Raw genomic sequence first — 25,927 nt, forward strand, 5'->3', positions numbered from 1 at the left:
GATCGAGGACTCAGTTGGACACGGCTCCTTCCACCTCTGAGCGTCTCTGATCCTGGCATTTGGTGGCAGGGGCACAGAGGACTCACTCAAATGCTTGTGGTTGTGAATTATTCGTTTTTCCAGAGGAAAACTTTCTTATCACTAGTGCTGTGCAGGCCCACCATTACCACCGCTGAACAAGTAATTGTCATCTCCTACACATCAGCTAGGCCAGAGAGACCTTGGGGCTCCCCGCCCCCATGCTCACAGTCCAGGGGGAGGGGGCAGATGCTGGGGTGGCACTGCGAGATGGGACTAGCACCTACAAGAGAAGCTGGTTGTCCCCATCTGTACCAAGCTGTCATGGGGGCACCCACCCATCTCCTCTGTCTTTTTAGGCCTGGCCCCCCTGAGTGGGAGGGGGCAAATGGGCGTGAATAATGGCTCTCACCACTACCAGAACACCAGGGCAGTGGTGGCACTGTAGGCCTCACTGCTCTGCCTCCTGGGAACAATGCAGGACCATTGTCCTGGCTCAAGAGCAGGACCACACAAGGACGCCAGCCCCGTGACCACCTGGGGAGAGGGACGGCCTGTATCAGCTGCAGGCTGCTTCAAGGACTCGCAGCCTGGAGGCCGGCATCCTCCCACTCCACCTCCTTCCGGCTTTTTCCAGCAAAACAGCAATTTTTCACAGATGTCTTTTCTGTCCTAGAGGGTTATTACCAAATTTCTCCTGGGATTCCTCCAGGTCACCACTCTCCCCTTTCTGTCCCACTCCCCTCCCCTGAAAAGGAAGGAAAGAGACAGAGTTTGGACCAAGCATCCTTCCTCCCTTCGGCACCTGGCCAAGGTGCAGAGGAGATGCAGCAGGTGAAAATGGGCTCCAGGCCCTTTTGCAGAGCTATGGGTGAAGATGGATAGTTTCTGGGGTTTTCTGTCTAAAGGGCAATAAACCTTTTGAGGTTCTAATGAAAACCATGGATACCCTCCCAAAATAAAATATATGTAGGAGATTTCGCCTTCAATTCTGGGGAAAGATGGGGTGGGGGTTGGCTCTCAGACCCTGGAAGTCCGTCTGTGAGGGGCCTCCTCTACAGCCAAAGTCCAGGCCAGGCTAGTGTCTGGGGAGAGCTTGGAGCTCCCCCGAGCCCAGGCGAAGTGCTGGAAGACCTCGCTCTCCAGCCTCTCTGTACACACTGGACCGCTGGTGTTCTTGGTGTGCCCGGCTCTAAAATGGGTACTCAGGCCCCTCCGCCCCTGGGAGGCTGCGTAAGGACGCTGGTGGGCCCCGGAGTTGGGTGGGAGGAGGGTGGGGGTGGAGAGCAGCTCCGGGCTGGTCTCCAGGCGGGGGCGGAGGGAGGGCTGGTGCCTGCGAGAGGGAGCTGGTGGCACGCGCCGGGACTCTCGGCCCACCGGCCGCAGACCCACCCCTACCTCCCCAAGCCCGGGGCGGGGCCCCCTGCCGGGCGGCCCCTCCCGGCCCCTCCCGGCCCCGCCCCTCCCCCCTCAGCTGCCGGCCTCCCCCGCCCCGCTGGCCCTCTGCGGGCGGGCGGGACTCGGGCACCGAACGCTCTGGGCCAGCAGCCGCCAGTCCGTCCGCCAGCTGGGGCCATGGGCTGCGACGGCCGCTTGTCCGGGCTGCTCCGCCGCAACCTGCAGCCCACGGTCACCTACTGGAGCGTCTTCTTGAGCTTCGGCCTGTGCATCGCCTTCCTGGGGCCCACGCTGCTGGACCTGCGCTGCCAGACGCACAGCTCGCTGTCCCAGATCTCCTGGGTCTTCTTCTCGCAGCAGCTCTGCCTCCTGCTGGGAAGCATCATCGGGGGCGTCTTCAAGCGGACGTGAGTACCCGGCCTTCGTCGCTCGCGGACCCTTCCCTCCCGCCTCCCTCTTCACTGTCCTCGCGGTGCCGGGCTGCGACCACCCCTCCCCACTCTGCCTGCTGTGACCCGGTTGCCGAAAGGCTGCCTCTGTCCTCCACCCCGGCTCTCCGAGCAAAACTCTCCCCCGGGACCCAAGGTGATCTCTGGGTTGTGTTTTGGCCTTCACTCACCCCTGTGAGGGGGTAAACCCAGCACTCACCCCGCTTCCCCCACCCCCACCCCCACTCCACGGGAGATGGGCAATGCAGTTTGCAAAGGTGGGAGCATCCCCCTCCTGCACAGCGGGTCTGATGTTTGTCCTTAGCCCCTACTGCTGGGCGGGTGGAATTGGAAGTGAGGTGGAAGGAGAATGGGAGTGTCACCTCAGGACCCTTGTGAGGTGCCAGAGGGCTGAGGCTTGACAGAGCGCCCAGGGACAGGCTCCGCTCACACCAACAGTCCCAGATCAGCAGACACAGGTTGCCCCTTTCCCCCGGAGGCCACAGGCCAGTGGGTCCGGTGTGGTCCTGTTCCTTAAGGGGCCAGGGTTCCTGCCCTGGACCCTGGAGGCAGAGCCCTTTTGCCTGTGAGACACACAGGACCTCCCCACTCGGGCCTTGTAGGGAAGGTCTGGGGTGTCTTATAGCTTGGTAAGGTGACCCTCTCTCTCTGTGCCAGGGTTCCCCCCCCACCCCCTGTTACTCCTCCCTGGCCTCTGCCCAGGGTTGGTGTCTGGAGTGCCTGACATGGCCCCCAGGGACTCCTTTTAGGGTTTCATTGCAGAGTCTTCTCCTGCTCAAATTGGACAGGGCCACCTTCAGGGAGCCCTTTGGAAGGGTGGCAGGATCACTGGCTTAGTGCAGCTGGGAAAACAGACCCAAAACAGAAGATAGATGACTTGCAAGCCAGAAGCTGCTGGGAGATTTTCCTAGTCCCAGCCCTGGGCTGCATGGTTTCCTGGATTGCTTGGGCTCAAAGAGGCAGACGGCCTGGGAACAAAACCACAGCTGGGCTATCTCAGAGAAACCTCTGGAGGGCTGGTCTGGGCCAAGGGTAACCCCCTTTGGCTCACTCCTAGAGGCTTCCACGAGGGTGGGTTTTCCTGTCCACCCCACTCCACTGCTGATGCCAGAGGGGCACAGGTGCCAGACCGATGGCCCCACGTTAAGCCACCAAATGATAAAACTCCCTAATTGTTGATTAGGGAGTGATTATCCCCACTACCAAATCCTCTTGTAAACCAAAAACCTCTCCTCTTAAGAAGCACCTCTCCTTTCCCAGTGTTTCTGTGGGTTTGTGCAGGGCTGGGTGCATGCGGGACTCAGAAAGTCTTAGAAACTGAAGATCCGTTCTGATTCTGCCTAGAGGTGTATTTTTTAATTTATTTTTTCAATTACATTTGACATACAATATTATATTAGTTTGAGGTGTACAACATAGGAATTAGGCATTTATATACCTTGCAAAATGATCACCCTTATATGTCTAATACCCATCTGGCACCATACACAGTTATTGCAATATTCTTGACTATTTTCCCTCTTCTGTATTTTATATCCTGTGACTATTTTTATAACTGTCAATCTGTACTTTTAAAAATCTTTATTTATTGATTTTAGAGAGGGAGAGAGAGGAAAGGAGAGAAAAAGAAAGAAACCTCGATTGTTATTCCTCTTATTTATGCATTCATTGGTTGATTCTTGTATGTGCCCTGACCAGGAACTGAACCCGCAACCTTGGCGTGTCAGAATGATGCTCCAACCGACTGAGCTACCTGCCCAGGGCCCAATTTGTATTTCTTAGTCCATTTACCTTTTTTACCCATCCTCCCCAGCCTCTCTCCCATCAGGCAACAATCAGTTTGTTCTTTGTATCTATGAATTTATTTCTGTTTTGCTTGTTTATTTTTTAGATTCCATATATAAGTGAAGTCATATGATATTTGTCTTTCTGTGTCTGACTTATTTCACTTTGCGTCATATCCTTTAGGTCCATGGTCCTTCAGGTTGTCACAAATGGCATTTTCGTTCTTTTTTTATAGCCGAGTAATACTCCATTGTATATATGTACCACTTTTACCCATTAGTCAGTTGATGGGCCCTGGGGTTGCTTCCATGCCTTGTCTGTTGTAAATCTTGCTGCAGTCAGCGTAGGGGTACATGAATCTCCAAATTAGTGTTTTAGGTCTCTTCAGATAAATACCTAGGAGTGGAATTGCTAGGTCACATGGTAGTTCTATTTTTAATTTGTTGAGGAACCTCCATACTGTTTTCCACAGTGCCTGCACCAGTCCGAATTCCCAACAACAGTGCCTGACAGTTCCTTTTCTCCACATCCTCGCCAACACTTGTCGTTTGTTGATTTACTGATAATGGCCATTCTGACAGGTGTGAGGTGATCTGCCTACAGGTTTAATTAGAAATCTATCAAGGTATTTTTCTGTTTTTGTTCTTGTGTTTTAAGTGTTTTGATTTATAAAAGCCCCCTCACCTGGAACTTTTTAGGAGCACGTGTAGCACAGAGCACAAGAAGGGGTGTGAGTATAACCCTAAGAGGCAGGTCGCTGTTCCGGGCCTCGAGAGAAGGGCAGAGATACGCATCCGGCTGGACCATCTCTCTCTTCCTTGCTTTGAGCCTCCCTTTAGGTTCCTTACTCAACAGGGGGCTCTGGACAAGCAGTGGACAAGATCTCACGGCATGAAGGCTACTCACAGAAAGGAACAATGGTCATGGTGACAATGGTGACTGTCTTTATTGAGCACTTAGCCAGTTCTGGGCACTGTTCTTAGGACCTCGCTTGTACGAGCCCATTTCATCCTCACAACAACCCTGAGGAGTAATACTATTTCCAGGAAGCCGAGGCACAGAGTGGTTAGGAGACTTGCCTCAGGGTCCCACAGCTGCTCAGAGGCCTAGTCAGGATTTGAACCCAGGCATTTGTCTCTAGAACCAGAACTCTGCAGGGTATGAGTTATGCCCTGCACTCCCAAGCACAGGCGTGGACCGTCTCTCAGCTGACACACCTGGGAAGGGAGCTGGGGGCCTTTGGGGCTTCTTGCTGAGATCGGAGGGTGCGGGCAGGGCAGGATGGGGACAGTAGGTCCTGTCAGTGCTTCAGGTTTAAATTCTGAACCTCAGTCCTTCCGTCCCGAAGACAAAATGTCGCAAAGATCCCTGTCCTCTGGTTAAGAGCAAAGCAGACTCCAGTGGAAGTAGGGGGATATCACAGGGCTGACCTGTGGGTGAATGGGAGTCACCACCTAGCTAGGCCTGGATGATTCCCCATCCCCCACCTCACCCCAATAAACCAGCCTCCACTGGCCCTGAAACCAGCCTCTAAAGCTTGATTCCTTGGGGCCTCCCCACATCTCAGTTAAAATGCTAATACCCCTCCCTGCAAGTGCTTTTCAGCTTAAGTGATTACTGGCTGGTGCACCCGGCTAGTGCTTGTCAGTGGGGGATTGGCTAACAGTGGAGAGGGCCAGCTGGGCCGTGCAGAGCCCTGGAGAGAGGGAATCCTGAAGGCAGCTCTTCTTTCTCCTGGATTCCATCTGGGTTCTGCCTGCTGCTTGCCCCAGACCGACAGCCAGGGCTGGATAGTTTCTGGATGCCTCCACAGCGACATGCGTTGGAGGGACTGGGTGTGGAAAGCCTTGGATGTCCGAGTGGGTGCAGGGGAGACAGGAGCCTTGGCTCAGGGTAGAGCCAGTGTGCACACACGCTCTCTGCTTCCCTCTGTCTGCCCCTCCAAGGCCTCCCGCCCCCTCCCTCGCTCTCTACCCTTCTAGCCTGGAGAGATGTTGAAGGAGGCCACCACATGCAGGCCAGGAGGGAGAAGGGTGCAACTGGGGTCAGAAAATCAGGAGTAGACCTTCCTTAGGAGAGCAGAAAATGGTTCAAGTAAAACATAAAGCCACCTTGCCAGCAGGGTGTACAGGTATGTGCTTTGTCAGAAAGAGGAAGGAGGGTGTATTTAGACACAAGTTTAGAGTTTCTTTCCTGGTTTCTTGGGGACCTGTCTAACCACCCTGGGCAGTTTGGGAGACCCCTTTATCTCAAAGGCATCAGGGCGGAAAAGCGGCTTTCAGGGCTTCCCCAGTCTTCTCCCAGCCCCACCTTGGCCTCTCCCCTGAATATACCCTGCTAACTGCGGCCTCTCTGAGTTCTTCCCCTCTTTGCCCTAGTCACTATCTCCTTCTCTACCTGCCTTTTTTCTCAAATTCCTGCAAGTCCTGCCCTGCCTCAGACCCAGCTCCAACTCCCTCCTTCCCCTTGCACAAAACCCAGTGTTCTGTATGAAGCTCCCCAGGCCCCTCTCAGACCTGCTTCTGCAAGATCCTGGCCCCTGAGGGAACACAATGCAAAAGCCAGTTCCTTCCTCTGACCTGGGCCCTTGGTTGGTCTCCCATCTAGAAAGCCTCGCTTCTTTCGCCAGCAGCTTGTCCACCTTGCAGCATGCGGCAAACCTGGGCCAAAAGCCACCAGGCACACTTCTTGCTTTAAAAATCCACCTCAACATGGAGTTACCAGATGATGCAGCAACTCCACGGCTAGGTATACGCCTCAAATGAAGACATATGTCTGCACAAAACTTGTACATGCATATTCATAGCAGTGTTATTCATAATGGCCAAAAAGAGGAAACAAACCAAATGTCCATCAACAACATGTGGTACATCTATACAGTGGGCTGTCTTTCAGCCATAAACAGGAAGGACATACGGCCATATGCTACAATATGGAGGGACCTTGAAACACTGTCAAGTGAAGAAGCAGACACAAAATATGACATGCTGTATGGTTTCATTTATTTGGGAGTCCGCAATCGGAAAATCTGTAGGTACAGAAAGTAGATTAGTCTTGCCTAGGGCTGGGGGGGGTGGGGGGTGGGGCATGGAGAGGAATGGGGGGTGACTGCAGACCTGTGTGGGTTTCCTTTTGGGGTACTGGGAATGCTCTAAATTTAGATTGTGGTCATGTGTTTATAATTCTGAGCACACTAAAACCGTCAAACTGTACACTTCGAACAGATGAATGTTATGGTATGTGAATTTATACCAATTCTTTTGTTAAAAAGTATCACAAAACTCATCCCAACTCCCCCTTAGTTCACTCACTCAACAAACATCTCTTGAGCCAGACCATTTGGGGGGTGAGCGTGGCAGACGGGGCTCCTGCCATGCTGGAGCTTACCTTCTGGAGGGCCATGTCAGTGAAACGAGGGGAGTAAAGCTGGGTAAGGAGGCAGAGTAGCAGAACTGGGCGAGGGTAACTGAGGTAGGCAGTCAAGGAAGGCCTCTCTGAGGAGGTGACATTTGAGCTGACACTTGAATGACAGGAGACAGCCGTGCATGCAGAGAACTGCATGGGGGAGAGGCGTTATGGGCCGACAGAACTGCAAATCCAGCCAACCTGTAAGGAGTGCTCCCTGGGAGCCCAGCACCCGCTGGGCCAGGGCCTGCCCACAGGCAATCAATTGTGCCTTAGGATGGGATCTTCCCAAGACAGACTGGGCTGTTCCTCCCTCTGGGGACCCCCAGCCATTACATGGAGCCCTGAATAAGCTGGGGTGTCAGTGCTGGGGTGACCCAGCTAGAGGGGGCTGCTTCTGCCCTGGCCCCTTCCTCAATCTAAGCCACCCTTTGCTATTGCCCTGGCTTCAACTGTAGTCCCCAGCCTGCCCTAGCTCCACAAGGGAGCCCCATCTCTGGTTTCTCGTCCTCTCGCGGGGCTGCCTGCCCCTGTGGGGAGGGGAGGTGTGCGGACGCCTCTGACCTCTCCTTGGTTCTGTGCTCTGCCCTCTCCCCTAGGCTTTCCAGGACAGAGGTCATCCAGGGGAAACAGGGGCATCCCCTACATCAAAGATGTAAGCAGAATGTCAGTGCCCCTCCTGGGGTCACTCATTGCAATCTGGGGTCACTCTGTCTTTGGTGACAAGGGGCTCGGCTTCCACAGTAAGTTTCCCTGCCCCTGGCGGGTGGAAGGCAGGACAGGCAGCTGATGCCTTACTACTGGAATCCTTCCCCTGTTTTGAAGCCAAGCAGACCCTTCCTTGTTTTCTGGGCCAGAGAAGTTGCCCACAGCAAAGCCAGGTCAAGGTGATCACGTGTGTCCTCTGGGTAAGACAGAGCCCCTGGTTGACAAGGTCAGCAGTGTGCTCAAGGCCACACAGCAAACTGGTGGGGCTGGCACCTCCAGCAGAGCCACCACCAGGCAGGGGGAGGACCTGGCTCCCTGCCCTCCCTCCCTGTTGGCACCTTCCGTGTGGAGCTGGCAATGAGTAACTGGGACATTTCTCAGGCTTCCTAAGGAAGGGTTCCCTGGATGGTTGGGGCTGTTCCTGGGAGTGGGGCTCTTCCTATAATTGACCTGAATTAACCTCTGAACCTAGCACCAGAGGAGAGCAGATCAGTGATACTACATTGGCTTTTGCCTGGACTGGGAGTCAAGAAACTGGATCCCAGCTCAGCATTACTCTGCCCTCCTTCCCTGTCTGGGCCCGGTTCCTGATCTGTAACATGAGGGCTGGGACTCTTCCGTCATGTTGTCACTCTAGCTGTTCCTGGACCAGCCTCCGATGTCACCCTGGAGGGAGCTGCAGCAGGAACAGTGGCAGAGCCTTGGGGGAGTCGCAGAGCCGGCACCATCCCCTGCACCCCTCCTAGACGGCATGCTTTTCTGGGCCTGGCAGTGCTCTCCGGGAGCCAGCAGGGAGGGGTGAGCAGGAGGGTGGGGACTGCAGGGGACAGGGAAGATCCCAGTGAGTGAGAACGGAGGACCGGCTGGAAAGCACAGCAGTCTCCACACAGCAGCTTCGTGAGGTGGAGCTCACCAGCCCATCTTAGAGGGGAAGAAACTGAGGCTCAGAAGGCCACCCACTGGGAAGCAGCAGAGGGGCCAGACCAGTCTTCTAACTACAGATCCCCCCATCTGTGCTGCCAGAGCTGTTTTGACATTATTATTTAAACATTAACAGTTATCGACTTTCCTAGAAAGGGCTATTGACCAAACCATTAAATGGCCAGGCTGATCAGTGTGTTTCAGTCTGGCTCTGGGATGCACGCAAGACCCCTTTTCTCGGCAGCAACATGCCACTCCAAAGAAACTTGTTCAGGTGGATTTCTGGAATGCCCAGGAGGAGCCCTGCTGAAGCAACTGGAGGGCAGGCAGCCTGGATGCAAACACAGTTTCCTGAGGTGTGGCGTCCCCATTTACTGGGAACAGGTCTCCATCCCCTAGGGCGATCTGGGCCCTCCTTGGCCCCACCCCTGGTGGGCAGCAGGCTCACGGCCCTGCCCAGGGGGTGGCGGGAGGTGTGGGGAGGGCACGTCTCCCCAGCTTCTCCTTCCTGCCAGTTCTCTCTCTATGCCTCCCTCCTGCCTGTCCCTGGGCCTCGGAACAAGAAAGCCCCCTGTGGGCATCAGGTGTCCTCCAGAGTGATACGGTGAGAAGACACGGATAGGAGAGAGGAGAGGCCTGGACAGGGCAACCCGCTGGACTCGGCCCTTCTCCAACCCGGCCCCTTTCCTGAGCCTCCTGCTGTTCCACGCAGCGCCTTCCTGGTACCTCTCGGTCTGTCTCCCTGCCACCCCCATACAACCCCACATCAGCCCCCAACAGTCTCCCGTACCTTTCCCCGGGCCACCCTGTATGCAGCGAGAAGACACGGCTGCCTCGAGCACTGGTCCCCTTTCAGTAGCAACATCCAGCCCCTTCCCAGGGCCAAGCACAGTGCCAGGCCTAGGGCCCCACAATGAACGGGCTGCAGCAGATGCCTCGGGAGGCCGGCGATGAAGCCAGCAGTTATGATATAAAGCATCTGGAGATCCCATAAACACCAGCAGAGGAACCACTGGGGGCCCATGTTCTAGAGACTGTAGCGATTCGCCACTGCTTCCTGAGACAGGGCTCTGCACACCCCAGCCTCGTGCTCCCTGCTGGCTGCCCCCTCCAGCCTGGCTGAGACCCAGCACCAGCCTTCTTACATACCCCACACACGCCCCCCGTGGAGGAACAGCATGGCATGGAAGACCCCGGTTTAAGTCCACACTCTGTCAGCTACTTTCTTGGCCCTTCTCAGCCTCGGTTGACTTGTGGGTCAGAAATCGCAAACTCTCCCTCAGCATTGTCATGTACACAGATGTCCTGGCCGCACAAACAGATGTTAGTGTTGCCCTGGAAACCAGCTTCGCTTCCCCGCATTGCCCCATGGCTCCTCCTCCCCTTCCCTCAGGACTTTGCTGCAGGACTGATTCCTGATCCCCTCGCTCAGGTGTTGCAGGGCAGGGTGATGACGTGTTCCTTTCCCACGAGTGTTTGTACTCAGAGCATCTGTGCTTTACCACAAAGTGGGGAGTCAGGCGGTGGAAATGTCAGCCCCCTGTACTGAGTCAACGTAGGGTACATTTGAGAGGGAGAGAGGGGACCCTCTTGGCATTCCCAAAGTCGGCTCACCTGAGAGGCTCCTAGTCTACCCGTGTGGGGAAAGGAAGGGGAAAGAGAGTGCTGTTATGCAAGGGCGGCTGTTCTTAGCGCCCTCAGGGTTGCAGGCACCGCGTCTGTGTTGGCACCATGGGGGGAAGCGCGGCGCAGCCACCAGGCTGCAGGAAGCAGAGGCTCGGTGAGGGTGAGCAGCCCGGGCTATCAGTGCTGGGCCACACGCAGGCCTGCTGGGGTTGGGGGGCAGGGTCAGGCCTCCCCACAGCATGGCCTCCCTACTGTCCTCCGGGGGGCCAGGGTGGAGTGGGTAGCAGGGGTCGTGCTCAGTAATCTCGCCAGCAAGTCAGCTGGAAACAAGCATATGATGGGCGGCCGCTATCAGCCGAGCCCCTGGTTAAGGAGTTATTCAAAGACACACAAGACGAGAAGCTGAGACCCGAGGGCTCAGAGACAGGAACCTCCCGGAAAAGACAGCTCGCCAAGACAGCTCGCCAGGGTTTGGGGGGCGTTTCTCTTCTCTCCAGTGTGTCAGAAATTCAGACATGTCTCCTTGCCCTATCCCCTACACCCCTCTGGGTGCAGCAGCCACAGGGCTGCCTGGGGCTCCCCAGCTTTTCTCAATTTAAGAAAGCTTCTCCACAACTTCTTCCTTCCAGAGCCTTCTTGCTGCCCAGTCCCCACCCCCCCCCCAGCCCCGCCACATTAGCCTCTCAGACTGGTCCCAGAAAACACACGGCTTCATTCCTTTCTCCGAGAGTGTTTGTTGGGCAGAGTGTACCTGCCAAAAAGACCTTCATGGAGCCTTTGGCACTTCATTCATTCGTTCGTTCACGCATCCATTCCCTCCCTCGCGGAGAGCGGCCTGCAGCCTGTCCACAGTGGGCTCCGGGGGGCGGGGCGTACTGCCCAGTGGGGATGGCCGCAGAGCCTCGCGTCCAGACTCCTGCCAGGCACAGGGCCCATCACCTCTGCCCATACAGGGGTCACCAAAATGCCTCTGATGCCTCACCGTGGGCTGTGGCTCAGGCAGCTCAGGCCTGCGGCCTGCGACGGGCCTGTCCTCCACTCCTGCATGGACAGTGTGCACTGCAGCCCGGCTCAGGGATTTGGGGTTCCGGTTCCATCTCCAGGTTTGTGCATGTGGCACAGTTCCCTTGAAACATTTGAAGCAGATTCCCCTCTAATCATTGACAGGTAAACAATGTAAAATTGCTTATAGGTAAAATAATAGCAGTTATGCTGTGTTAGGGCCCCTTGCGTCCCATCACGTGCTCCCTGGAGTCCTCACCACCAGCCCGGAGGGAGACTGCTCTCTGAGACCGAGGCATGTCTCGCCTGCAGCCCGCAGCCAGTAAGAGACAGGGCTTCTTCCTCAGCCTCCTTCCCCTGCCACCAGAGGGTGGGGGACGGTCCCCTGGGGCCACCCAGCGCCCCCTCCACTGACCTCTGCCTTCTGTGACCACAGCCTGGCCCAGTCCCTGTGGGCTCTCTTCTCCTCCTCTCTGACCATCTCCCTGGTGTTCGCCGTCATCCCCTTCTGCCGCGATGTGAAGGTGCTGGCTGCCGTCATGGCGCTGGCGGGCCTGGCCATGGGCTGCATCGACACCGTGGCCAACATGCAGTTGGTGAGGATCTACCAGAAGGACTCCGCCATCTTCCTCCAGGTGAGCCCACGGTGGCCCCAGGGCAGGGCGGTGGGGGGCCCTGCCCACCTGTCCATCTCTCTTGGCCCCCTCACCCCTCGACCTCAGCGACTTTGACCCTAGGCCAGGGTGGTGGAGCACAAAGAGCACCAGGGGCTGAGTTCAGTGCGACCAGCTAGGCTGGTGTCTCTGCACTTGGTCATGACCCCTGCCTGGGAGGGGGGGGCACAAGAATCTAAGCGCTAACCAGAAAGCTTTCTGTCAACAGGAGGGCTTGCTGTTTTCCTCTGGTCCCCTTCCCTCTCTCTGTATTTCTTCTTCCTTCCTTGTCCTCCCATGCACCCACGACTCTGGTCCGGCCCTTCCCTATATTAAGCCCCCTCCCCTTTGGTGGACGCTGACACGGGAACCACCTCCCATAGCAGGTGAAGGTCTGGGAAAGGAAGGAGAGTAAGAGCGGGGGTTTGTCCTTGTCGGCAAGTCATCCCAGGACACGCAGGTGGCTGAGGAGCTCGTCCCTCCCCTCTCCTGCCTCCCACCCCTTTGCTCCCCTTGGGCTCGGGAGGGGCTCCCCAGATGGGACACAAGGTGGGGGATGGGTAAGAATTTGGTGCCATCACCCCATCCCTCCTCTCCTCCCTCCCCAGGTTCTTCATTTTTTTGTGGGTTTTGGGGCTCTGCTGAGCCCCCTTATTGCTGACCCCTTCCTTTCGGAGGAGGACTGCTTGCCTGCCAATGGCACAGCCAACGCCACTTCCAGCAGCCACCTCTTCCATGCCTCCAGGGTCCTGGGCCACCGGTCTTGGTCGAACGGGACGCTCCCTGGGCAGTCCCCGCCAGACCGAGCAGGAACCCGCGTGTCCTATGCCTTCTGGATCATGGCTCTGATCAACGTGAGTACTGCTGGGGCCGGGCTGGGCGGGGATGGGCAGGCAATCACACAGCCCAGTCTGTTCCAGCTCGGGTGAAGTTTCTCCTGTTTCTAAGACCTGGGCTGGGGCTGCGTGTGTCCTCGAGAAGATGAGAGGATGGGAGAGCCGACCCTGCAGGGTTTATCTGAACACGAAGAGGGTTGCAACAGATCACCGCTAAGGTCCTTCCCTTTGGCTGTGACATCCCGTGAGTGCAGTTCTCAGGGGAGACACAGCTGTGAACAGGTTTAGCGCAATGAAATCAGGGCCACCTTTCAAGTTGTCAGAGGTGCTGTGGGAGACCCAGCCCTCTCCTCTGAGGTCAGATGAGGCTGACCCTGGGCCACAGCCCTGCAGGATGGGACAGGCTCTTCTCCAGAGCCCTCCACGGCTGGGGGATTCGCCTGTGCCCCGCTGTGCAGGCAGCTCCTGGGAGGCAGGGCCGCCTCCCAGGGGCACCCTGCCAAGGCTGCCTTGGAGGGAGCACAGCAGAGACACAACCGACTCACTGTGACTGAGTCAGACCACCAAGGCCCCTTGGAGCCCCCGGCTCCACCCTCCTGGCCAGCTCTGGCAGGAAACCTCCTCTGGCGCTCTGCAGCCCCAGGCGGGCTCTCCCATGTGAGCTTCGGCTAGGGCCAGAAGGAGCAGTGGGGAGACTCCCCCGCCCCAGCGCCTGCCCCCGCTTGGGAAAGACTGCCAGGAGCGCCAGGAGCAGTGCTGGCCTCCTGACTTGGGCCTAGCATGGGCTGGGAGTGGGGAGGGTTCCAGTTGGCCACTGGCCTGCTGGCTGGGGAGGGAGTCACTGTGGGCTTGTCACTCTGACTTAGAACTTAGGCACTCGGCAGACCTGTCAGCCCTCCAGAGGGAGGCCGCTGGGTGGGGGCAAGACAGCAGCTCCCAGCTTCTGCTGGTGCTCAGAGTGATGCTGTGCACGTTGAGACCTCGCTGCCCCACTGAGCAGCGGGGTGTCACCCTGCCTCTGGCTCGAAGCCCTGATAGCAGCCGGTGTAGGGCCAGGCCAGGCTGGAGCCTGACTCTGGCACAACCTCCCACCTGCTGCCCTGCTGTCACTGCCCATTTCCCCTTCTTCTCCTCTGTGACCCTCCGTCCCTCCAGCAGAGCCTTCCCCGGGGACCCAGAAACGCCCCCTCTCCCTCTGCTCCTTTCCTTTTCTGCCCGGCCTGTCATTGTTTGGGAACAATGCGGCTTCAGGACTGTGCCCTCCAAGGGAGACCTGCAGAGGGAAGGAGACTGTCAGTACACAGACAAGGCTGGGCCTGTGGGACCGGAAGCTGGCAGGTCCCTCGTAAGCCTGAGGTCTGTTTTTTCTTGCCACACGAGGTGCAGACTGGAAGCACTTGGTTTGATGCGAGATTTTCATACTTTTCCCATTGGTTTCTGTCTGGAGATCAACAGTCACCACAGAGGAGAGTGAGGCCATGCAAGCACTCGGGCACATATGCACAAACACACACTCATGTGCACGCACAGGAACAGCCCACCTGGCACTGTCTGTCTCCAAGGTGGAGCCTGCCTTCCCTGGGCCGCCTGCATGGATGGAGGGGGCTCCTGCGGCAGAGCCCCATGTGAAGTCCTTCCCGCTGCCCACCTCCCTGGAAAGCCCCGCCTGGGCAGCCTGGCCCCTTTGACAGCTGTTTCCCCTTGGCCTCCACTCAGGCATTCTGCCACCACGGGCCTCCGTGTGCGGGTTTCCTGTTTCCCCAGCAGACTGGAGGGAGAGCTTCAGCTCCTCCTTCAGACCTGGCACTCCTGAGGCCTGGAACCGTCTCCTTCCATTCAGGCCCAAAGTGTGGCCCTGGCTCTGCAGGCAGAGTCTGACTTGGCCTTGGTTCCGAGTGTGGAGGGAGGCTCCCGAGGTGCCCAGAGGGAGGTGTCAGTGCAAGGCTGGTGTTCAGGTGACTTGGAAAATGCTCAGGAGCCAGCCTGGCTCCATGCCAGAGAAGGCTCCCTCAAAGCAGCCCCAGACAGACTTCCGCCTCTATCCCCCTTCAGCCCAGAGGAGCCCATGGGCCTCTGGGATGCTTCCACAGCCCCCAGGCTTCCTCTCTCCCCTAAGCAGGAGGAACTGCATGGAGCCGCAGCAGCAAGGCAGAGGCTAGCCTGGATGAGGGTGTCCTGGCAGCCAGGGTGGTCAGACAGAGGCAGGGCACCTGAGGGAGGTGGCAGAGGCTTCTGCAGGCAACCTCAGAAGCAGGAGACATTTCTCATCACTCTGGGGCCTCAATTTCTAACCTGTATGACATGAGAGGCACACAGGTGAGCCACAAAAAGTTTTAAACATGCAGCACCTGACCATTTAGTCAGGGACACTGATCCCTTTTCCTGTAGGTTTTCAAATTAAAAATGTGACATCAGCCCTGACCAGTGTGGCTCAGTTGGTTGGGTGTCATCCCACGAAGCAAAAAGTCACTGGTTCGATCCCCGGGAAGGGCACATGCCTGGGGCTGCAGTCTCAGTCCCTGGTCGGGCGCATTTGAGAAGCAGCTGACCAGTGTTTCCCTCCTCTTCTCCCTCCCTCCCTCCCTTCCTTCCCCTCTCACTAAAAATAAATAAGTAAAAACCTTTAAATTACACCTATTTTTTGTCAGATCAGCAAACAACATAATTTTGGGGGGGGGGGTTGCTGCAGAATTTTATGTGTTCCATAAGATGAAAAAGGTTAAAGATCACTGCCCCATAACTCTGGGGAGTTCATAAAACCTAAGTGGCTTAACATAAAAAATAGCAGTGAACTTAACATTGGGCTTGTGTGTTGCTTGTAGCACGCATTTTTTTTTGAAACCAAAAGGAGTCCACACCTCTGTTTTCCCATTTAGATGCTCAGCCCCAAGCCCAAGGACAGCCTCAACCCTCTTAGGGTACACCATCACTGAGATGGCCCCTGGGGTGGACATGGCACTGGACAGGCTCAGGATACCCCAGTGACAGTCCTGCTCTGCCCCAAGCCAGCTGTGTCACCAGCACTGATGCTCGCTGGGCCTCCAGCTGACCGTTCAGGTCTCTCCCAGTGTGACAGGTTCTGACTAAGTGGTAACTCTGAGCCTCGCTTGCCCCAGCCGGAAAATGGAGATGATAATTCCCCTAGCAGGTTTGCAGAACCTTGATGAATGAAAGCAAAGCTTCTTTGGAAACAAGTTTGTCTCTGGCACCTTTCCTCCTCCTTCAGACCTGGCACTCGTGCCCGCAGAGGCCCGGTGTGAGTCTAAGCTTTGCATGTGACAAGTACCTGACTCTTTAGGGAGACTGATGTCATTAAGGTTGGGCAGCAGTTCCACCAGCCTGCCCTGGGTCAAGGCCGCAGTGGCTGGGGAGGCCTCTCAGGTGGGCACCCTTGGCGAAGAGCTGTCTCCTTCCAGGACCGTGTAGACATGTGCCGTGTGACCGTGGGGGCACATGCAGTGAGCCAGGCATGGGGAGGGGAGCCTGCCGGGAACAGGGCTCTCCTGACCCTCTGCCTGCCCCCAGCTCCCAGTGCCCATGGCCGTGCTATTTCTGCTGTCCAAAGAGCGGCTGCTGACCTGCTGCCCTCAGAGGAGGCCGCTGCTCCTATCTGCAGATGAGCTCGCCCTGGAGACACAGCCTCCAGAGAAGGAAGACACTTCCTCGCTGCCCCCAAAGATTCCGTCACATCCAGGTGGGGGCTCTAATGAACTTTCGTGCTCACAGCCCCACAAGGAGGCTACTCTAGTAACCCCTCCCCCAGAGGGCGCGGGTAGATCACAGGTGATAGTGGTTGGAGAAGAACCTTGGCACCAGTGGTCTCATGAGGCAGGAGATGGAGCAGCCTGGCCAAGGGAATGAGCCCTAACCGCCATTCTGCCTGCCCCTGCTTGTGTGATCTTGGGCAAGTTACTTGACCTCTCTGAGCCTTGCCTCCACCAGGGCTGTGAGATGGACAGGGGCTGTTCCTGACAGATGGTTGGTTGAAGCTAGAGAATGCAGGAGGCACCAAGTGGCCCTCCTTTCTGCCGGCGGCTCCCCGGGGGCACGCAGAGGCCGGGGAGCAGCAGCTAAGACTCACCCAGGACTTCCTGTGTCTCTCCCAGCACACGAGGACCTGTTCAGCTGCTGCCAGAGGACGAACTTCAGAGGAGCCCCTTGTTCCTTCTTTGCCATCCACATCGTAGCTGCCCTGGTCCTGTTCATGATGGATGGGATCACGGTGAGCCTGCTCTCAGGGTGCACCTTCTTGGGGGACCCTCCACCCCGAGACTCAAATCTGGGGATGGCAAGAGAAAGAGAGGAACATCAAGGTTTCTTGGAGACCTGACCTATAGTTCAGTTGATCCAAAAATTTAGACAAAATAAAAGTCCTGGGGGAGACTGTTTCTGGAATCATTCACAGACCCTTAGTACTGTGGTCTTCTGTCCCAGCCAATTGTTTACATTTCCCTTAACGCTGTGGATAGGGGCCTGTGGGTCTGTGACCGAGTGCGGGCTACCCACACTTTCTGAAAGGGGCAGAGCCCTGTTCTGCCACGTAGAAGTCATGCCAAATGAACTCCAGGACACTGCCTCCTGGAACATTCCACACCTGGGCTTCTTAAGCCATGCCATAAAAACAAGCTGTGGGCCCAGCCGTTCGGTCTGCCAGGGACCTCTGTCACACTATTTAACGCCTTGTCCCAGAAATCTCTAAGGATTAGATTAGAACAGCTTTAAATGGCTGATTAACTGATTGCCATAGGAGGGACTCTCCAAAGAGAAGGCCCTACACTCTAGGTGACCCGGTGGCAGGTACTCGTGACAGTACTGGTTGACTTCCAACACTCAGTGTGACCTTGGGCGAGTCACTTCTCTCTGCCCTCTCAGCTGTAAAATGAGATGCTCGTACACACCTTTTTTTTTTTCTGCAAAACAAACTTTCTTCAACAAAAAACTTTCTGTGGAATCCTGATAAATAAGGCAATTAGTGGAACCCTGCTCTGGTGAAGGGGCTGCAGAGCTTTCGTGCCCAGGCCCCTCAGGCCCCCTGGAGCCCGGGGCCTCTGCAGGGGCAGTCCGGGAGCTGTAGCCCTCAGGACCTGTTCTCAGCTCCGGCCTATGCGTGCTGTGTGACCCCGGCCCCAAGCCCACCCTTTGATGAGCCCCTAGGAGCAGGAGTGGGCCTCCCACACCCGCCTGGCCAGGGCCCCCTTTCCCAGGATTACAGACTGGCTGTGCTGCGGGCGTGCTCAGCAGGCCCTGTCTCTCCACAGGGGGTGTATTCCACCTTCGTGTACAGCTATGCCGTGGAGAAGCCGCTGTCTGTTGGACACAAGGTGGCCGGTTACCTCCCCAGCCTCTTCTGGGGCTTCATCACCCTGGGTCACCTTGTCTCCATTCCCATCTCCTCCAGGATGAAGCCAGCCACCATGGTTTGCATCAACGTGGTAAGTGGCCTCTTGTTGCTTCTTGGAGACATGGGGAACCATTCCCTCCTAGCCCTCCCACTGCGCCCGGACTTTTGCTCAGGATGGAGCTCTGCCAGCAGGGTGGACTGCAGGAGCAAGGGAGGGGAGGGATGCTGGTGAAGAAGGGATGCTGGGGTCTTGGAGGAGGCCCTTCCCCTCTCTGGGGCCCTGACTTTGCACTCATAAATGGAAGGGGCTGGTGGGGGGGTGACTCCTGCGGCGTGGGGTGGAGACCCCGCTGACAACCTGTTGAGAATACAAGGGAAGCAGGACCTTTGTCATCGGTGCCTGGTCACAGGGCCTGGTCACAGGGTCTTGTGGCCGGTGGAAGCCCGGCAGCCCCTTCAGGCCGACACCTGGGGATTTGCATTTTGAAACTCTTCCACGTAATTCTCAAGTAGCCGGACTGGCACGTGGGCTGCCTTCGAGGACCCGGCCTGCCCAGAAGGCAGGAGGTCTGGGTCTGCGTGATGGGTCTTAACTTCCACTCTGCTGTGTTTCTCTGTCACCATCTGTGACAAAGGGGTCCAGATGACAGATTCCTGAAAGGTCGCCCAGCCCGACCCCCAGCAGGGCTTGAATCACCTCGATAGCATCCCTTTATAGAGGGGAGGCACACAGCCTGTTTAAACACCTCCAGGGCCTGGGAATGCACTGCCTTGCCAGGTAGCCCAGTCTGCTGCAGAAAGTCCTTCCTTGGGTTGAGTTTCTAGCAGATAGGAGGTCAAGAAGTAATGTTGGGGCTACTCACATCAAAGGTGATGAGCCTCAAGAAAGGCTTTTGAATTTGTGCCTGTACTGGTTTATGACCTTCAAGAAAGAAATTTGCATTCGAGGTAGATGGGAGGTTGGGTGGGCAGAAGCCAGACGCAAGAGGCTGAGAGGGAGAGGGAGGTGGGGCGTGGAGGCGTGAGTGTTGCAGATATTCTGAGCTGGAGGCAGTTCGGCTGGACAGGAGTCAGGGTGACGTGAGTCTGTTCACAGGCGGAGGAGAAAGGGGGACGCCCGCAGAGAGGGCGCCTGTGAAGGTGCCATTGTGGGGAACTGGGTGAAGAAGGCCCTGGGGTAGGGGCGAGGGGATGCAGAGCAGTGGGGGAGGAAGTGGGAAGTTCAGGGAGGAAGGAGCCCCTGTTCCTCGAGCTGGAGTGACGTGACCCCGGGAGGGGGAGGGAGAGAACAGTGAGGGTACAGGCACTGCTGGGGGTCAGCCTCTGTAGGACGCCAGCCAGCTGCCTAGAGAGGGGAGTGAGGTGGGAACCCGGGTTTGCGAGAAAGAAGAAAGTCTGAAGCATCCTAGGCACCAACAATAAAAATTCACCTGGAGTGAAGGTTCTCAAAAAGGCAAATTGAATTCTGGGGCCCAGCCGAGACCCAGAATTAGATCCCTGAGTCTAAGAGGCCAGTCCCTTGGGGAAACGGGGCGCCGCCGCCACCACTGCCGTCCAGGCCTGAGAGGGGCGGGGACGAGGGCCAGCAGGATGGACTTGGAGAGGTGCAGAGGTCCTGAACGTCTCCTGAGGTACCGTGGGCAAGAATGTAGGTGAGGAAAGGAGGGCTCGAGGACTACCTCAGATACAAGGGTTGAGCCCCGGGGGCGGGGGGGGTGCTGTTAACTGATGTGACAACAAAGAGCGGATTTATGGGAGGAAAGGACAGATCCCTTTCAGGCCACGTTGCTGGCCATCCAGTGACATATCAAAGGGACAGTTTTACATGCAAGCTTGGAGTTCTGGACTCCGGTCATGGCTGGAGGGATGGATTTAAGAGTCCAGGCATAGGGGTATTTGAAACTGTGGGGCTGAACCAATGGGAAATGTAGACAAAGACGCAACACAACAACCTTGACGGTGTGACTCAGTTGGCTGGAGCATTGTCCTGTGCATCGAAAGGTCGCCAGTTTGACTCCCAGTCAGGGCACCTGCCTGGGTTGCAGGCTGGGTACCCAGTTGGGGGCGTGCAAGAGACAACCACACATTGATGTTTCTCTCTCCCTCTTTCTCCCTCCCTCCCTTCCCTTCTCTCTAAACAATAAATAAATTAAATATTTTTTTAATTGAGCTAAGAAAGAAGAAAAAGCAGATGGATCTGTGGGACCATTTTCTTTGCCAAAGAACTACATTCTATTATGAACCATAGATAGGCCCCTTGCCTTCCTGTTTTCATGGCACAAAAGGAGTCTTCCATGTTGTGAAGGGGGCGTGGTTCCTTCTGCCATTGCTGCTGGCGGATCCTTCCCTCCCTGGACAGCAAGTCTCTCCCAGCGAGGGCTCTGAGCTTCCACCAGGGCTCGGGCGCCTCAGAGGTCCCACCGAAGGACAGAGAAGGGACAGGGCTCACGGCTGCAGTCCTGGCTGTGTTTCTCCAATTGGAGCAAATCCTGCCGGGGCCACTGGGGCGTGTGAAAGGCCTTTCCCTCCTCACACTCAGCGGTGAGGCGCACCGGGCCGGTTAGCTGCGGGTTCTCCCATGCCTTCTAGCTCTCCGGATCTTATTTTTTCTAGAAACAGATATGCTCCCCCAGGAGAGCTTCACCTCAACACTGTAAGGTTTTGTGGGTCCTCCCGAGGCATTAAGAAGGGCTCACACACGAATGCTCAGACCGACATTTGTGCGAAGCCTCAGGCCGGAGCCCTTCATTGATGCTGCTCCCCGCCACGCTCCAGTGTAGCTACTGCAGCCCATTGGGCAGGAGAGGAAGCCGGGGATCCGAGAGGTCGGCCGCTCCAAGGCCCCAGGACTGGTGGCACCTGAGCCTGGGTCTTCTGCCTCCAAGCCTGTGCCGCCTGGGTTTCTTCCCAGATGTGTTTTGCATAGAAATCAGTCAATAGTGACATAAATACATTTTTAGAGAATTTTTTAGAGTCATCTTACCAAAAGTATTCCCATGTGACAGAAACCCTGACTGAGCTAGACAGCCCCTGGCCCCTTGGCCCGCCAGCCACAGGGGTCTCCAGCCACTGTGCAGTCTGAGCCAAATCTGGGGGGAGCCACGCTGGCCCGCCCCAGCCACCGCCCCTCTCTGGGAGCTCTGTCTGGACTGCTAGACGCTGGGGACCCCACCTCTCCTGCTACCCCAGGCTCCCCCACCCCCAAGCTCACTGCTCATGGGGAAGGAGAAGCTGCTGCTGTTCAGAGAAGTGGGGGAAGCCCACCTCCCAGCCGGCAGGGCGGGGAGCTGATGACTGGGGCGGAGTTCCCCATGCTCGCTCACAGAGAAGGCCTTGGGGACCACCAGTACTCCCTCTCCAAGCGCGTCTTAAGCCTGTGTGGTAGGCTGTTTGCTGGAGGTGGCTGGCTGGGCTCACCTCTTCCCTCTGGTCATATTTTCAGGGCTTGGTTGGCAGACACCAGACTAGGCAGGTGCAGTCCCCACACGTTCCACAGGGTGGCACACCGGTCACAGCGGTGCTGAAGGCCTATCTGTCCAAGGTCGGACTGACTCCTCCAGGCTTTTCCTTTCTCACGGACACCCAGCGTTTCCCAATTTCTAATCACCTCCATCACTGCTGTGACAGGTTGGCGTGGTGGTGACGTACCTGGTGCTTCTTGCTTTACCCTACAATATCATCTTCCTGTACGTGGGGACCGCCAGTCTGGGACTGTTCCTTAGTAGCACCTTCCCCAGCATGCTCGCCTACACGGAGGATGCCCTGCAGTACAAAGGTGAGTGTGCAGGGGTGGGGGTCCCCCTGGCTGTGCCACACCCCCTTCCCCCCATCCCCTGCCTTTCTGTGCTGCTACAGTGGGAAGATCACTGCCTTGCCTCCTCACAGAAACGGTGCTCCCCTGACTGGTGGGAACAGGTCCGTAAATGGGGTTGTCCTAATCCATGTGCCCCCCACTTTGAACATCGTATCTGTGTATGTGCTCAGGCCACAGAGAAGCAGTTGGTTTCCCTCTTCCATTTTCTGTCTTCCCGCAGTCCTATCTGCCGGTCCACAGCTGGCGCTGCGTGTGACGTGCACGGGAATTTCAAGTCACAGCGTTGCACAGGGGAGGTTACAGCCCAGGAAAGGGACTTTGAATAATACCTTCACAGTGATGGGGCCTCCTAGCTCTGCTGTTCTGTGGCTGTTGTTCGAGCCGTAGAGGGTTAGAACGAGGCCGCCACAGCTGCTGAGGGGCTGTGACACGGCTTCTTGATGTTGGAAACCTCTGGTTCTCCTTCCATAGCCTCCCAAGTGCACACAGCAAGAATCTTTGGTAAAATGAGTTGATTAAAAATATTCCTGCTTTGAACAGTTAACATTATTACCCTTAGAAGTAACTAGAAATGCCCCAGCGTGCCGGACAACCAGCATTGAGGAGGTGTGCTTTCTTTGGAGGAGGGGGGATTCGGCGCAGGGGGGCGGCGGTGGCCGGAGCAGCTGGACCTGCACCCACCTCGGTTCCCCACAGCACCGAGACAGGAGACCTGGGTCCTTGAACTCCAAGGGCAATCCCCAAACTGCATCTACCCAAAGCGGGTAGATGAAACAATGTTGATGTCATCTGTCACTCACTGTATCCCACAGGCTCTGAGCTACAGCAAATGTTAAATAGTAGTCATAGCGATGATGCTGGTTGGTTCCGCCTGCGGGTGGTCACCAGACCATCCCCTTTTCATCTCTCCCCTCCCGGCCTCAGTTCAGGCCTCTGTCCTCTCTCACCTGCCTGGAACACTTCACAGCACCCAGCTTTTCCTGCCGCCCCATCACCTCCACTGCTGTCTGGGCAGGTCGTGGCTTGTCTCTTTGCCTTCGCACGTGCGTCCGTCAGAGGTTCTCAGTGCTGGTTCCACATTGGAGTCACCTGGAGCACTTGTAACAAAACCCAGCACCTGGGCTCCACCTGCACGGAGTCTGAGGGAATTGGCCCCGAGCTGCTGGGAGATCTAACGTGGAGCCAGGGCGAGGACCTGGCGCTGCCACAGAGGGGCCGCTTGAACACAGAGCAGATTCTGGCCTCACGTCTCTCTGCGGAGCTCTTTCCTTCCCCTCGGAGCCGCGTTCCAGCCAACTGCCCCCCGCCCCAGGCGCACAACCGTCTTGCCCTCCACACCTGGCACGCAGTGAACCCTCTGCTCAGAATGCCCTGTACTCCACCCCTCCTCTCTGCCCCTCGGGGAAGCTTCTCTGCTCCGCACTGGAAAGGTCCCCTCCTCTGTACCTGCTTCTCATGTTTGATCCCTTCAAGGCTTTTGTGCCTGGTCATCTGCATCCTCTCCTTGACAACGCAGTCCCTGTGGGCACCGGCAAGGGACAAGGCCAAGCGTGAGGGCTTTGAGGTCGCCAGCAGACCCAAATCAGTCCTGCCCCCGCTCTCTCTGGCTTTGTGGCCTTGGATGATTCCGTTTCTTCCCCTCACTGAGCCTGTCTTCTCATCCGAGAAATGGGGATGCACATATTCACCTTTGGGGATTGTTTTGGGCATTAGAGAATTGTAAAGCTCTTGACTTAGTGGCTTAACTGGCTCCCAAGTGCTCAGTATGTGTGTTAGCTCTGTTCATCGGCACAGCCCCAGCACTAGCACAGGCCTTGATGCTCGGAAGGTGCTGGCAGGTTTTTGAGTGAATGAGTGAAAGAGACAGTGGGTACCACTGGAATTCAGACCAGGGAGGGACTGATGTTAAATCTCAAGGTAGCTTCATGGAAGAGATGGGATGTGAGTTGGCCCAAAATTTGGAAAGACAGGAGAAAGGAAAGGCACTCGGAGAAGGGTGGGGTGAGGGCAGGGGCCAGTGGCCAGTGTGGGAGCAAAGGAGCAGAGACAGGTAACAACATAAGCCAGAGACTAAAAGAGGAACTTGAAGCCCAGAGTAAAAACACTCAGTGCCTATCCTACATTGGCCACCGTGCTGGCAATAGGCAGTGATACCTGTCACAGAACTAAAATTCAAGGCACCGTCCTCTCTCAGGGACCTAAAGCCTGCACAGACAGCAGGGTGTGTGAGCATAGGGTGAGGGGGCTGAGGGAGCACGGGGAGCAGCTGGCCCAGGTCCAGGGAGGGGGCGAGGGGAGAAGACCACAGAAGGACATCTCGGCTGGGCCTGGAGGCAGAGCAGGGGCCCGCAGGACGAAGAGGAGGGGCAGCAGGGGTCCGGACCTGGCAGCGGGCAGGCATGCGCCTGTGCAGGCGGGAAACTGACGCTTCCTCCTGGCCGGAGGGCAGCCTGGGGGCAGGTGGTGGGAGAGACGAGTCTGTGCTCTCCGCAGGGACAGACTGTGAAGGGTCCTGGAGACCACGTTAAGGCCCCTGGACTTTGTCCTGAAGGCGGCAGCGTTGAAGGGTGAGGACGAAAAACTGGCCTGGAGTCGAGGGTTTGCTGTGTGTCGGGACTTCGCTGGGCACGTCCACACACTGCACCAGAGGGTGCCACACGGTAGCCCTGCGCAGGCTGTGCTGTGGCGCCCACTTCACAGAAGGAAACCAAGGCCTGCCGAAGGGCGAGGGCTTGCCTGAGGCCGCACGGCTAGCAGGTGGCACAGCAAGGCCTGGTGCCCCAGTTTGTATCTGAAGTTTGGGTCCTGATAGTCTGCGCCACGTCGCCAGGTGGACCAGAGGTGCGGCTGGCCAGGGCAGTGCCAGGGCACCGAGGACACTGTTCCAACCAGTGGAGGGCTGGCCTGCGGAGATCAGGAGATCTTTCTGGAAAAGTCGGTGGTGGTCCCATTGGGAGGGGCCCTGAACACCAGGCTAAACAGCTTGGAATTCACTGGGAGGACAGTTGTGGGTGATGAAGGTCTCAGAACAAGGAAGGGACATAATGACCGAGGGATCTACGCATTCCCAGGCAACGTTAAGAGCTGAAGTTTGTGAAATCTTAGGAATCCCAAGGAGTCCTCTTAGGCAGCCATGCTACTTTCCAGAGACTTCCCAGAAATAACCTGGATGACGCCTGCTGATTTGTCTCCTGACTTGTTCTGACTAAACCACATCCTTCTGTTCTGTGTAGGCTGCGCGACCACAGTGCTGGTGACAGGGGCGGGAATTGGCGAGATGGCCCTCCAGATGCTGGTTGGTTGGGTACGTGGGAAACTCCGGAGGGAGGGAGAGCATTCAGGGAGCACCCCTCCGAGCAGGCGGGGAGCTGCAGCCAGTGCCTTCTGAACCCGGGCGAGCAGGGCCCACTCTGTGTTACCTGTGTCTGCTCCTGAGCCAGCCCTGGAAGCGGAGCCTCCAACAGGGGACCGGAGCTGGGAAGGGCTGCCGCATCCAAAGCAAACACAGGTCATGTCTGGGAGCAGGGCCAGGGGGGCCCCCGTGGGAATGTGTTTAGCTCCCGGGCCTGGGATGGGATTGAGCTGCAGAGGCCTTTGTCCATCCCTTCCTGGCCCGCCGCTCCCCCAGCCCATCTCGCACAGCCTTTGCTGGGCCACCCCGCGAAGGGCCAGCGTCCCTGCCCAGTTCCTGCTCTGACCCCAGGCTGGCTCCTGTTACACACACCCACAGTTCACGTGTCCAACGGGAAGAGAAGAAGTCTACTTTCTACTGAAGACGACAGTGTAGACATTGTCGTCCCCCTTTTTACAGAGGAGGACACTGAAACTCAGACAGATTAAGCAGCTCGCCCTCAGTCATCCCACTCCTCATAACTGCCAGCGATGACGTCCAAACCCAGCGCTCTCAGACTCCCAAAGCCGCCCCCCACCCCCCACTGTTCTCCTCTCCACTGCTTCTGCCCCCGGGTGGG

At 56.9% G+C, this 25,927-nt stretch overlaps 1 protein-coding gene across 1 annotated transcript in view; it reads left to right on the forward strand.

Moving 5' to 3' along the window:
• Nucleotides 1–1,518: 1,518 nt before the first annotated feature.
• Nucleotides 1,519–25,927, forward strand: part of MFSD4A (major facilitator superfamily domain containing 4A) — a 28,751-nt gene continuing 4,342 nt past the window's right edge. Inside the window, exons 1-8 of the mRNA XM_045841446.1 lie at nucleotides 1,519–1,823; nucleotides 11,749–11,947; nucleotides 12,574–12,819; nucleotides 16,327–16,495; nucleotides 16,908–17,023; nucleotides 18,060–18,233; nucleotides 21,770–21,917; nucleotides 25,190–25,260. Of these exons, the coding sequence (XP_045697402.1) occupies nucleotides 1,594–1,823; nucleotides 11,749–11,947; nucleotides 12,574–12,819; nucleotides 16,327–16,495; nucleotides 16,908–17,023; nucleotides 18,060–18,233; nucleotides 21,770–21,917; nucleotides 25,190–25,260 (1,353 nt within the window). The 5' untranslated portion in view covers nucleotides 1,519–1,593. The remainder of the gene's footprint in view (nucleotides 1,824–11,748; nucleotides 11,948–12,573; nucleotides 12,820–16,326; nucleotides 16,496–16,907; nucleotides 17,024–18,059; nucleotides 18,234–21,769; nucleotides 21,918–25,189; nucleotides 25,261–25,927) is intronic.

Source organism: Phyllostomus hastatus, unplaced genomic scaffold (genome assembly GCF_019186645.2).
Source record: "Phyllostomus hastatus isolate PE091 unplaced genomic scaffold, TTU_PhHast_1.1 phas_contig_36, whole genome shotgun sequence".
NCBI classification, from domain to species: Eukaryota; Metazoa; Chordata; class Mammalia; order Chiroptera; family Phyllostomidae; genus Phyllostomus; species Phyllostomus hastatus.